Source organism: Doryrhamphus excisus, linkage group LG12 (genome assembly GCF_037039965.1).
Source record: "Doryrhamphus excisus strain RoL-2023G ecotype Guam linkage group LG12, RoL_Dexc_Guam_v1.1, whole genome shotgun sequence".
In the NCBI taxonomy this organism is placed as follows: domain Eukaryota; kingdom Metazoa; phylum Chordata; class Actinopteri; order Syngnathiformes; family Syngnathidae; genus Doryrhamphus; species Doryrhamphus excisus.
Window position 1 is genome coordinate 8,502,436 of NC_136368.1, and position 13,798 is coordinate 8,516,233.

Below are 13,798 nucleotides of genomic sequence, written 5' to 3' on the forward strand. Positions count from 1 at the left end.
AGAATTTGTAAATATATAACACTAGCATGCAAAAACTCAAACGACATGGTCAAGGGAGGACGAAGGATCAAACCAGCCAACCTTCCGATTGGGAGACGACCTCTAGCCCTTAGCCATGCTGTCCCCCCAAAAGCAAGGTCATAGCCTTTTGTTTTCTTCGTTAGATGTGCTTCAATTGTTCTGATAAAAGTGCTGCTACATGATGCACACAAATTACATTGTTTCAAGGCTTAAGAGAGAGTTAGGACCCGCCTTGCCAAATTATTGTTAAATGAATAAACCTTCAGAGCGAGTTACCCTCTCAACTTTAAATGAGCTGCTCACCCTCAAGTGCATGGAGTGTGCTGTTCGCCATCGGAGAGGGGGTGTGGTCGGTGGTCTGACAAACCATTCCTGTAGCATTCATAAGGTCAGCCAGGATAGCGGAGTTATCCAATGTGCAACTTGGGGAGATTCCATGTGGTGTCTGAAAGCAAAACCAGCCACATGCAGTCAACGGCAATGTCTGACAAAAGGCATCATTGGATGTTTCATTGGGTCAAATGAAGGAAAATGTAACAAATTTAAAATAGACTGAATAATAGAATTAGAGTAAAGTCGGTTTATTACAGTTAACTGGTTCCAGACCCAACCTTACCACCATCTTGTCTATTTACGCCATTCTTAGGCTTCTTGAAAGTCATCTTAAAGGCCCTAGTAGATGCGTTGTAAAAAAGTTTCATCTTAGCTTGTAAAAATTATTAGAAAAATCATAAAATTCGAAGAATTCTCAGATTTTTCTATGAATGACGCTAAGAATGACACTAAGAGCTACTTTTTAGCCTTAGGATGCTTTGTGAATGTGGGCCCAAATGTTTAGATAATGGCTGGAACAGTAGCCCATGTTATTATTATTATTTACAATGATGATGATGATTATTATGTTCTCATTATTATTATTGTTACGCCTGTTATGAGATAATTCTAATCTGCAATAAAAGGCTGTTTTTCAAGCAATCACAGTCTTACTTAAATATGCAATTTCTGACTAACTACAAAGCAGCATAACTTATTCATTCATATATTTTTGATTGAGTGAAGCCCCAAAATTCAACGACTCTAAATTAAAGTGAATTTAAGTGTCATTTGTAAATAGATTTATTATTAAAAGAGAAAACAGTCTTGAACATGGAAGACTGCTGGAAGTTTGTAAAGTCAAGTCAATGACAAACTCAAACTAAAAATTAGTCTGCAGTACAAACAGTTGACCCTCTTAAGATGCTGATGAAAACAAAACAGGCATTTCAGTGTTGTGATATCTTTTCATGAGTCTTCTTTGGGAATGAAATTAGCATATATATTCTAGTATGTCTATGTAAGCAGAAAATTTGTAATAATTAACATAATGCATATGCATGGGCTTTTCTGTTCCTCTTTAGGATGAGAACTCAAACTAAGAAAAAGATTGTTATAATTTTCCATTTCCATTCCCATGAAGCAATACTGTCTGGCAGCATGCATCTCACTGTTACATTTAATGGCAATGAAGTTTTATGAGACAACACAGACTGGTGGGATGAGCAGCATTTGTTTTTTGTGGATAATGTTTGCACACATCTCCAGTTTCTGATCCACACACACGATACAGATTTTAACATTGTTATGTTAATTTGCGATAGCCTGTCTATGTACAAGCCATTTCTTAACATAATCTCAAACTAAAATGCTTTGGGCTTTTAGACTCGAGCTCCACTCACACGGTAGGGTAGGATGCCCAATTCAAATTTGATCATGAGGTTGTTCACATTACCAAAAAAATGACTTATTCATGTGAATGGAAGACATTCGGAAAGTGACATGAATGCAATACCTGGTCAAATTCAGGTGAGTATCGGCGATACTGATCTGACACTTTGGTCACCTAATGTGTCTTTGTGTAATTTTTTAAAAACATACATATAGTACATATAGTAATTAAAATCCGAGCATAAAGAATCAAGACATCATCGCAATTTATTGATTTATTTTTTAAAGCCTGAAGTACAGTAAACCTCGGATATATCGGACTCGGATATATCGGAAATTCGCTCACAACGGACAGATAAAAAAGAACCAATTTTTCTGTAATGCATTTCCAATAAAAATTCATTGCATATATCAGATTTTTTATAACGGATTTCGCCTATTTCGGACAAAATCTCCAGTTCCGTTCCAATGCATTCCCATTAAATTTCCCTCGCATATATCGGATGGCCGCATCGTGGCGCTCCGATTCACCGAATCGTGAGAGGCCGCTATACGACGTCATTTGCAGCGTTTGCAGCGTTGCCTGCCAGGTACATTGGAAACATAGTCAAGGAAGTGCCTTTTTATAACGGATAAAATCCGATTTACGCATATACCGGATATAAATCCGATATATGCGTAAAACGGACATTTTACGGTATACGCATATAACGGATTTCGCTTATATCGGACAAAACCAGTGGGAACAATTGAATCCGATATATCCGAGGTTTACTGTATACTGAGGTAGCGAGGTGATTTACAGTATAGCCAAGCTAATTTACAACATCAGAAAAAATCATCGGGAGCCTATTGCACAAAACCATATCTATGTACTATATGTGCCCTGTGATTGGCTGGCCACCAGTCCAGGGTGTACCCCGCCTCTCGCCCCAAGACAGCTGGGATAGGCTTCAGCATATTCGCAGCCCTTGTTAGGATAAGCGGTAGAAAATGGATGGATCTTGGTTGTCCTGGCTCAATTTATCCATCACCCGGTTGCACAAAAGTGGGATAGTGGAAAGTGGAATACAGTATGTTCTGACATAAGTTACCATGGGGATTGAGTGAGGTTAGCCGGTCTAGGATCTATTTCATTTAATCCCTAATCTCATCTATTTGGATTGGAATTATGATGGTTTCAGTGGAGCAGTGAGTGTGTGTCTGCGCACTACAATGTTTTACGACTGTGGTGGTGTTACGTATATTTGCTCCTAAACCAGAAGATTGCAGCTTCTGTCGGGGGAAAGTATGCCGCTTCCGTTGCCATGGTGAATTGGTGACTATGTGATCAAACGGTGGGGACTATTTAAGGAAGCCACATTCGTGCAATGATCCGGGATTAATTTCACCTGGCTTGATTAATCAGTGCCTGCTCATCCTGGTTTGGGCTGCGTGCAACCAATTAAGCCTGTACACTCTTGCTTTGGGTTGGCTGAGGTCAGGTTAGCCATTTATCCTGGATGTTTGAATCCCACTTTTGCACAATAGGCCCCTGAAGTATCAAAAGATTTGAGAATTGATTTGAGCTGGTAAAGGAAGTATCGATATTTCAGTATCGACCCGCACATAACAAGCACACTCTCCTTAACACGTTTGTGGCAATTTCAAGGACTTCGTGCAACGGGAGTCAATATTTTCTCAACCAAATGATTCTGTGGAAGAAGAAAGAGGGCAAGAATTTTGTCCAATGCTAGTTCATAGACAACTTGCTGCCACGTCTGTTCCAAGGTGTGTGTTAGTGGATGTCGGCGGCCGGAGTGGTGAGACGTTTAGGAGAGCTCGATCACAAATATCTCTTTAGAATTATTTTGCCTACATTGGTGAGTACCTCTATACAAGTATTGCATGATAAACCACGCCTTTCCACTTTTTATGCGACCTGAACGCTCAGATGTATTAGCATCGGATACATATCAGAACAACTAACAAGTACGTTTGATGATTATGTATAATATAAGAGTGTTTCATCTGGCAGATTTATTTTATATGGGTGTGCCAATCCTCACACAATAAAAACCTGTCAATATATGTGCGTGGGGATTCCCCGGAAAATGAGGCTATAATATTGAATAAAAAATATTGCTAAAAATGTTTGTTTTGTCCTCCTCCAAACATGACGTACTCCTCTGATTTTGGATTACTATTTACAATAAGAGTGACTGTAATTATTATTATATTCCCAAAGGTGCTGCCCTAGTGGATCTCACTGCCAGATCCTGTCTTTCAATTTGTGTCTGTTCAAATGAGGTAAAGTTCACCTTAAATGTTCATTTATCGCTTTCATTCATCATTTAAAGCTAAAATTGTAGAGTGATAAAACGTGTTTTGTGTTAACATTTTTGGTGGAACTTTGTTGGTTAGCAAAGGAATACAGAGTCAACCACTGATGACATCATAGATGGGCAACATAGCTGACTTCCGGTTCCTGTTCCGGCTACTAGGCTCCTAATAAGACGTTTGCTAACCAGGGCCTACACTAACCAAGGTTCCTCGATACACAATAGCACTCACCACTAATGAATGGCAATGTAAGATGATTGATGAACTGATGGAATCAGAGTGTAGAGGTTATAAATAAGAACAGCAATTGCGGTGCATTCATGGACCACTGAATACAGCCTATTCATCAAAACATATACAATGTTAAGTATTGTTTTGCCTGAACTAAGCAGTTTCAATCCTAAAAATGTCTAAATGAACTCAAATACAAATATCAGGGATTCAAAAGATACATTCAAGGACAATGCTATGTGTATTCAACGCTGGCCACTAGGTGTCAGTAACGCTACTGTAATCTAAGCTGAGACACACAAGCACCAGAAAGCAGGCTTTTATTGCAGACACAATAAAGACAAAATGGAGCCTGTTGCAGCCGTAACACACGGCAAGCTAAATTTCAACTCCCATACCCTGATGTCACATCCTGTCCACCCCCCACTCAGCTCCCCAAGAGCCGGGAAAAATTTACAACAACACAGATGCGCACGAGTCTTATGTGTGTCTTAAATGTCTATTATAAGGTAATACAAGTGTAAAGGTGACAATAGGGGTGTTATTTCTCGTATAGAGGGCTCTATATTAAAACAAAAAGTCTTTAGAAGGTTGTAAACATGTTTTCTATGCTGTAACTACAAAAAGTATTCCAATTTTAAATAATACTACTTTGCAGAAATTCACTTATCACCGCTTGACTGCGATAAATGAGAGATTTTTGTATTAACATACTTGTACAGTGAAGAAAATAAGTATTTGAACACCCTGCTATTTTGCTATTTCTCCCACTTAGAAATCATGGAGGGGTCTGAAATTTTCATCGTAGGTGCATGTCCACTGTGAGAGAGATAAACTAAAAAGAAAAATCCAGAAATCACAATGCATGATTTTTTAACAATTTATTTGTGTGATACAGCTGCAAATAAGTATTTGAACACCTGTGTATCATCTAGAATTCTGACCCTGAAAGACCTGTTAGTCTGCCCATTAGAAGTCCACCTGCACTCCATGTATCATCCTGAATCAGATGCACCTGTTTGAGGTCGTTAGCTGCATAAAGACACCTGTCCACCCCATACAATCAGTAAGACTTTAACTTGTAACATGGCGAAGACCAAAGAGCTGTCCAAAGACACCAGAGACAAAATTGTACACCTCCACAAGGCTGGAAAGGGCTACGGAGCAATTACCAAGCAGCTTGGTGAAAAAAGGTCCACTGTTGGAGCTATCATTAGAAAATGGAAGAAGCTAAACATGACGGTCAATCTCAATCGGAGTGGAGCCCCATGCAAGATATCACCTCGTGGGGTCTCAATGATTCTAAGAAAGGTGAGGAATCAGCCCAGAACTACACGACAGGACTTGGTCAATGACCTGAAAAGAGCTGGGACCACCGTTTCCAAGGTTACTGTAGGTAATACACTAAGACGTCATGATGTGAAATCATGCATGGCACGAAAGGTTCCCCTGCTTAAACCATCACATGTCAAGGCCCGTCTTAAGTTTGCATATGACCATTTGGATGATACAGAGGAGTCATGGGAGAAAGTTTTATGGTCAGATGAGACCAAAATAGAACTTTTTGGTCATAATTCCAATAAGCGTGTTTGGAGGAAGAAGAATGAAGAGTACAATCCGAAGAACACCATCCCTACTGTGAAGCATGGGGGTGGTAGCATCATGCTTTGGGGGTGTTTTTCTGCACATGGGACAGGACGAGTGCACTGCATTAAAGAGAGGATGACTGGGGCCGTGTATTGTGAGATTTTGGGGAACAACCTCCTTCCCTCTGTCAGAGCATTGAAGATGGGTCGTGGCTGGGTCTTCCAACACGACAACGACCCGAAGCACACAGCCAGGAAAACCAAGGAGTGGCTCCGTAAGAAGCATATCAAGGTTCTAGCATGGCCCAGCCAGTCTCCAGACCTGAACCCAATCGAAAATCTTTGGAGGGAGCTCAAACTCCGTGTTTCTCAGCGACAGCCCAGAAACCTGACTGATCTAGAGAAGATCTGTGTGGAGGAGTGGGCCAAGATCCCTCCTGCAGTGTGTGCAAACCTGGTGAAAAACTACAGGAAACGTTTGACCTCTGTAATAGCAAACAAAGGCTACTGTACCAAATATTAACATTCATTTTCTCAGGTGTTCAAATACTTATTAGCAGCTGTATCACACAAATAAATTGTTAAAAAATCATGCATTGTGATTTCTGGATTTTTCTTTTTAGTTTATCTCTCTCACAGTGGACATGCACCTACGATGAAAATTTCAGACCCCTCCATGATTTCTAAGTGGGAGAAATAGCAAAATAGCAGGGTGTTCAAATACTTATTTTCTTCACTGTATGTTACAGACAGGTCTGTTTTCTGCAGACAAAAACATATATTTTGTTATTTTGACAAAATAAATACGTACTAAAATTGTGCATATTTGCAGGGTTGAACACTGCATGGCGAATGCGATCCACCGCATATACTTTTCTTCCACTACCAGCAGCCAGTGCAAAAAAAGACATTTCCATTTGAGCCATATAACGCGCTCAGTGTGTGCAAGGCCTTTGACAGATTATACTGAGCAATGCAAAATGAATCCCCTGAATAGCAGCCAGGACAAAAAGAATCTTTTTACACATACAGAAAAGAGATTCAGCTAAGAGATGAACACTACGTCACACACATGCAAGCACAAAAGAAAGCACAAGGACAAAACACGTGCAACTGCTCTTTTGCAGCTGGCTGGTAAGAGCAGGAAAGGGAGCAGGGAGACAAGTGTCAAGTATAAATTGAGCTAAAAGAACTTACAAATCAGAGCCAGGAAAAAGGCCACTCAAGTCAATAGAGTATGGGAAAAATATACTTTACTCTACTCGTATTGAAGAAATGACAATATTTCCTATTGATCATTGAAGCTATTATTCCAATATAAATCTCAATATTCTGCAAAAATGTGTGTTCTATTGTACCAAATAGCAATGATTTAGTGCCATGTTTGTATCATCAGGATTGCAGTGGACACCAACCTGATTTGAAATACTACATGTACTGTGATGTGTCTATTTGTATGAGTACCTCACAAACTCTCATCACCACAAGTTGGATGGTCCCTCTGACATTTCCCTCATGTGACATCGAACGGCGGAGTGTCTCCATGGCAACATGATTAGAGTGCCCAAGCAGAGGTTCCCCGTTCACGGCGACCAACTGGTCATTGATGCGCAGACGTCCATCCTATACCACAAACACATGTACATATGTTCACTACATGTGCTGGACCCCATGAACTAGAAAGAACCAGAATTGTCTTGGGTCAGGTGAATGATGAAGTCAGGTGTGGCCAAGTTGTGGCCCGGGGCCATTCACACACTATTTTTGACCCGCAACTCCCTTTTATTTTAATATTGGTCCTCAGCACATTGTAAACACACAAACAAGAAATATTACAAGACGAAATGTACAAGAAGAAAAGTGAAATAGCCGTAAAAAAAAAAAACTAGAAGAAAAAGGTCATGCTAGTAATACATTTTGTCACTGATAACACAAACTTGAAATGCTATGAGATGCTATTTTCGCCTTTAAAAAGCATCTCAACATATCTACATGGGTTGGTTATAAAAAAACAAATGTAAAAGTTTCCATCGCATTCTTAGATTTGTCAGTATGCTGCCCTCGGTGGAAAAAGTTTGGACATCCCAGTCTAACTCTGTACTGTATTTTTTTGCAATATTAGGAGAAACAAACAAAACAAAGTAATATGTTACGTAGAACTAATCAATCAGAAGGGAAGGGGACACAACACTAACCACAGTCATGGTGTCATGAATAGAAGGATGAGATAACAGATAGGTAAATGCACACATTTCCTGTGTAAATACCACATGGAATGACAATAGACTTATTACTTAACATTAAACACGTGAACAGTGCAGCAAAGCATGATGGGAAGCAGCATGCGCAGATTTAGATTCGATCATTAACTTTAAAACTTTAAAATTAAAACGTATTCAAATACACATTTTAATATGGTACAAACAGGTTAACATTGCTCAATTGGTACAGGGCCTGGCTCCCACTCTCAAGGTTGGGGGTTCAAGCCCTGTCTAAGTGTTCATTCTGTTCATTTTTTCTTCTAAAAGACCTTACATACATTATGCATTTCAACGTTCCCGGCCAGCTTCAGCTCAGCTTCCACACTATTGTGACATTCATTCAAAGTTGTAGCATATTTCCACAGCGTTTGAGTCCAGTTTCAGCTTCCCAACAGCTCCTATGTTCAGAGCTAAAATCTACATTTTGATTTTCCTACCCTTTCAAAGCATTTCCAGAATGTCTACTGGCATTGCATCATCTACTGGTTTTGGCAAACTATTTTTAGTCACACTATAATTAGTGCATTTTTGGAAAAGTTGTGGGACAGTCACCTTGTAAGCCGCTCCTCCGTGAATAATGGATTTGATGAAAATTCCCAGGTCTTCCCCGGTTTCCCTTGACTTGTTTCCTTTGAGGCTGACACCCAGCCCCGCTGAGCCAGTGTCATTGAGGGGCACCTCGAACATGAGCTGTTCTTTTCCATTCTCCAAAATGAAGCCCTGGTCACGGGACCTATCGTCTTTCTAAGAAAAAAAAAAGACAAAAACAGAATGTTAATGACTTGAATCGTTTTAAAATGTCCCATTTAAGGTTCACCATTGGAAGGAAAAGTTGTCAGCCACCCAAAGCACATCTACTAGTATTACCTTGACTTTATTCTTTTCAAAGCTTTTCACTGCCACACAGATTCACAGACTCAAAAATGGATGAAAAGGCCAAGGCCAGTTTTCTTATTCCAGCAAATTCAAAAACAAAACAAGTATTGGCATAGAACAAAATATTAGGTTTGGCCCTTACATTGCAGTTACAACCAGGGATGTCCGATACAATGATATTGGAATGAAATATGGAACCATATCGGTATTGGTTTTTCTCTCGATAACACTTGAGTGGGGCGGCACGGCGGTCTAGTGGTTAGCGCGCAGACCTCACAGCTAGGAGACCAGGGTTCAATTCCCACCCTTGTATCTGTGTGGAGTTTGCATGTTCTCCCTGTGCATGCGTGGGTTTTCTCCGGGTACTCCGGTTTCCTCCCACATTCCAAAAACATGCTAGGTTAATTGGCCAAATTGTCCATAGGTATGAATGTGAGTGTGAATGGTTGTTTGTCTATATGTGCCCTGTGATTGGCTGGCGACCAGTCCAGGGTGTACCCCGCCTCTCGCCCGAAGACAGCTGGGATAGGCTCCAGCACCCCCCGCGACCCTCGGTAGAAAATGAATGAATGAATAATACTTGAGTGCACCCTGTGTGCCACAGAGCAACAAGTCCAGTGTGTCAGTAGGGAGGAATTATTTCCAGGTTTTGCCATCGGGCTGTAAATATGCAGTCTGCAATGAGTGCCAAGTGCTATGTTTTGCTCTCATAATGAAGCTTCACCTAAACAGTATTTCTGATTACTAATGACAAACACATAGTACTGCATGTGCTCTGCAGCAATCGCTAAGGAGCTCCACATTGCACCAAACAGAAAACAAATTAAAGAGCACAAAACAGAAAACAATGTGAAAACTAAGGAATACTGAAGTCCAAGCTGCCATGCAGAACATGACAAAGTGTTGGTTATGCAAAGGGGGCGTAAGGAGTCTTCCTTTGAAGTTGTAGTTGGAGTTGTGTTAAACAATGCCAAAAGTTTCAGACAATGAGGTTTGTGCATTTGGAAGTCAGCCCTGGATAAGTTCGGGATGGCTCTGAACGCTCCATTTCAGACTCACAGAACCTTATGAGAAGTCACCGGCTGAATGGACTAGCTGCGCGCCTGGCCTTTTTTTAATCACAGGTAGTCCAGCAAAAAGCGGGTAATGACCACATTTCTATTGCCGATGTTGTGCCAAGATTGTCTGCACGCAGTAAATGTTGCTACATGTTACCACTCTTTTGAGCTACCACTAGCACCCAACCACTTTTCCAGTAGCTCTCCAAAGGGTTCATTTATTTATTATCTCCTATAGCAACAAAATGAGAAAGTGGGCTTCGGCAAAAGTCCAGAAGTCCTCTGGAATGCTAGGGAGTGTGACCATTCACAGCGGCATGGGGGTGCCTAGACACTGGTCATGGGTGGAATAAATTAAACCGGATCATTTTGGAAATCCAAAGAAATACAGCTCGAACAGGTAGATTCTGGAGTGGCGATTTGAAAAGCTTTAGATGGATGCAGCATTTGGGGCCGAACACGAGGCAGGTTGCGGTGAGTTTGAGGCTCGCCATGTGATCATCCATCAGGCAGCGGCCCCAACCTGCTGTACTTGCAAGTGTGGGCAGAATTTGGGGATGAGTACTACCTCAGCACGGATTTGGGAGCACGCAGACACTATGAAGCACTTTTAGTGTAGGAAGATGCGTCAGACTCCGGATGATGTGTGATGTGACGAGTGAGCGTTTGCGCTTGAAACAGATGTAGCGCACACTGATATTGTACGTATCTCCTTCCCGGGCAGTTAGCTGCATCTGCTCTTCAGAAGGCAGCGGATGCAGCAGAGGTTTGATAAGCCAGCTTTTCATTCAGGTTTTCCGGTAATAATGTGAGAAGACTCGAAAAAGAAGAACTTGGCGACTCCCTAATATAATATAAGCCAGTAGTGCATTTATACATTTACACTGCACGTATGTGATCGGTATTGGCATTGGCCAATTTCACTCATGGATTGGAATGTCAGCGGCATGAAATCCTGATCGGAAATTCCCTAGTAAATACTTAATATTTTTAAGAATAAAAGTAAAGAACTTCTTATTTGAACAGTGTTTTGTTTATACAGTATGATGTACAATTTCAATTCCTGGGAAGCATTTGTACATGCAATAGACTGTATGTGAAAGTATTATTTTATAGTATATGGTATATATACATATATATAGTATATTATTATCTTATCTTATTATTACCTTATTATTATTATTACCTCTTTTTAGTATAATATAAAAAGAAGCTGATGTGAAAGAAGCAAAAATTACACTGACAACAGAATATTTAGGTGGGTATAATAAATCATTGCCCATTTCCTTTTTTTAAAATATTGACTTTCTTTGTTTTTTTCGACTTTTTCCTGATTATGGAGTCACCACAGCGGATCTTTAAAAAAGAAAAATGAACAAGCCATCTTTCTCCTGTTTGCTTTTCATCAAAATAGGTCCCCAAAGCTACGATGGAGCATGTATGCTAATCATGCTGTAAATGGTAAGCTGGGCAAAGCAGAGCACATCCATCACCATCATCAAAGTACAGTAAGCACATGTTCCACAGAAATGAAAACCAGTCCCATTTGCAACCAGTACAGGGATAATCCGTCAGTCCCAGCCTCAGGGGGAAACAGACATAATAAGCATCCATCATGATCCAAGTGGCAACTGCAAATGGTATGCATGATGGCAGCTAAAAGGGTCAACAAGATGCTAGAGGACCTGTTTCCAGGGCTACGTGATGCGTCCAGCCATATACTGTAAATAGAGCTTATTTTAACACTCTTAAATTTGATTATGTCTTCAGTATGGCCGCCTGGAACATTGAAAAAATGTACATTTTGCACTGTGTGAACTTTAAAATACAAAAACAACAAATGGGAGTGGGACAAAAAGTGTTTGAGTAAGCAATTTATTGCAAGCAACCATGAAAGGGGACCTATGATGCTTTTTCCACTTTTCTGACCTAAATGTATTTACAATATTGTATTCTGGTGTTAAACCAGGCCAAAGTTTCAGAAATTGAGGTTTGCGCATTTGGAAGTGAGCCCTGGAAGAATGGCCCTAAATGCTCGTTTTCAAAAGGCGTGGTAAAACTGCTCCTTCGTGATGTCACAGAGGGGCAGACTTCCTTATATGGTTCATAGCTAGGAAGCACTTTGGGCGAGTGACCAATTGCGGCGGAGTCGGCATGCCCGGAGGTGGGCCGCGGGTGTAATAAATTAAAACTGATAGCTGGAATAGGTGCAGATTCTGGAGGATCTAAAATGTTTTCTGTGCAATTTATTGTGTGTAGCTGCTCTATAGGAGACCACAACGTAATACAAAGGGTTGACAAACGAGCATAATGGCCCCCTTTAAGTCAGCAGCTTTAAAAGCCATAACCTTCATAAGAATGTGGATAAAATGTGATTTTCTGGTGTTCAACCTGCCATGATGTATTGATGGCGAAGGCAAAAATGCTTTCTCTCTTTGAACACAGTCGGATTGTTAAAAAATGTCACCTGATGGTCCTGATTTCTTTCAACAACGTCCCACCTGAGATGTTGTCTCGCCGTCACAGAGAGGGTGAGCCATCATGATCTGGGGTGTTTTTTTTTTCCTTCAATGGAACAATGGAGCTTCAGGTTGTGCAGGGGCGTCAAAAGAGTAGCTGGCTATGTGGAGATGTTGCAGGCCCTCTTTTTGTGGTAATGACTGGGTTTCGCAAGAAGACAAAGGAATAACCTCACTCTTTTCGACCACTTTATGTGTTCCCCTGATTTAAATCCAATTGAGAATATTTGGGGATGGATGGCAGCTCCCGATAATGGATGCCCTCCGTGAAGTCTTCACCACCTGGAGCACCATTCCCACTAGCTTCCTCGAAACACTGGCATCAAGCATGCCAAAACAAATGATTGAGGTGATTAACACAAATGGCACAGCAACGCATTACATTTTTGAACATTTTATTTGTATTTTAAGCGTGTTTCTGAGTTTTATTTTGTATTTTTAGATATGGTCTTAAACATTTCATCCACTGATGAACAACGTATTTGACTTATTTTGTGTAAAATGTAAATTATTTCAATTTTTCAACTGGTCTTGAAAATGTGATCAGGAGTGTATATGATAGAGGTTAAATCATTGTGTAATATAAAAATAGTAAACAAATATTTAATGTGTGTATGTTATTCTGTTGCCTTTAATGAAAGGCTGTTAAATGCACTTAATCAAATGCATCTCATTATATTCAGAGATGTTTGCAAATGAACACCCCATGCTGATCATTTAACATATTAATGACTTACTGCAAAGATGGATCAACTGGATTATGTACCATTAACAAGAGGCCTCAGTGGCTGTTGGTGTGCCGGTGAATTATTCAACCAAGCATGAGCAATGTGAAATATTGACAGGAATTGCAGTTAGAGAAAGGCAACTAAAACAGTTTTCATTTGAATTTAGTAATACTGCATTTATTCCGCAAGAGGAATTGAAAGCATGACATTAAATACAGATGGTTTGACTGCATGATGTTTCTTATGTTGCTATTTGATACGGTGTATTTACATTATTTATATTTGTAATAAAGTGTGCTCAAGAAATGATGCACTCAGCTGATACCCCATGAGATAACGACAGAGACACAAAGCTGCCTTGGAGTTCCATGGAGTGTGTGTACGTGTGTGTGTGTCTGTGTGCACAAAGGTCTCTGAGGTTGCAAAAGACGGGGAAATACCAGAAACAAAACACAGTGTGATGTCACAATGGCGATGTCATTAGTTTGCGAT

At 40.3% G+C, this 13,798-nt stretch overlaps 1 protein-coding gene across 3 annotated transcripts in view; it reads right to left on the reverse strand.

Annotated features, from left to right (window-relative positions):
* The window catches only part of LOC131135613 (partitioning defective 3 homolog B), a 138,202-nt gene that overhangs the window by 80,277 nt on the left and 44,127 nt on the right, over positions 1-13,798 (reverse strand). For all 3 annotated transcript variants that reach the window (XM_078794993.1, XM_078794994.1, XM_078794995.1), the window contains 3 exons: positions 8,678-8,869; positions 7,329-7,487; positions 325-466 (listed from right to left, as the gene is read on the reverse strand). In XM_078794993.1, coding sequence (XP_078651119.1) covers positions 325-466; positions 7,329-7,487; positions 8,678-8,869 — 493 coding nt within the window. The remainder of the gene's footprint in view (positions 1-324; positions 467-7,328; positions 7,488-8,677; positions 8,870-13,798) is intronic.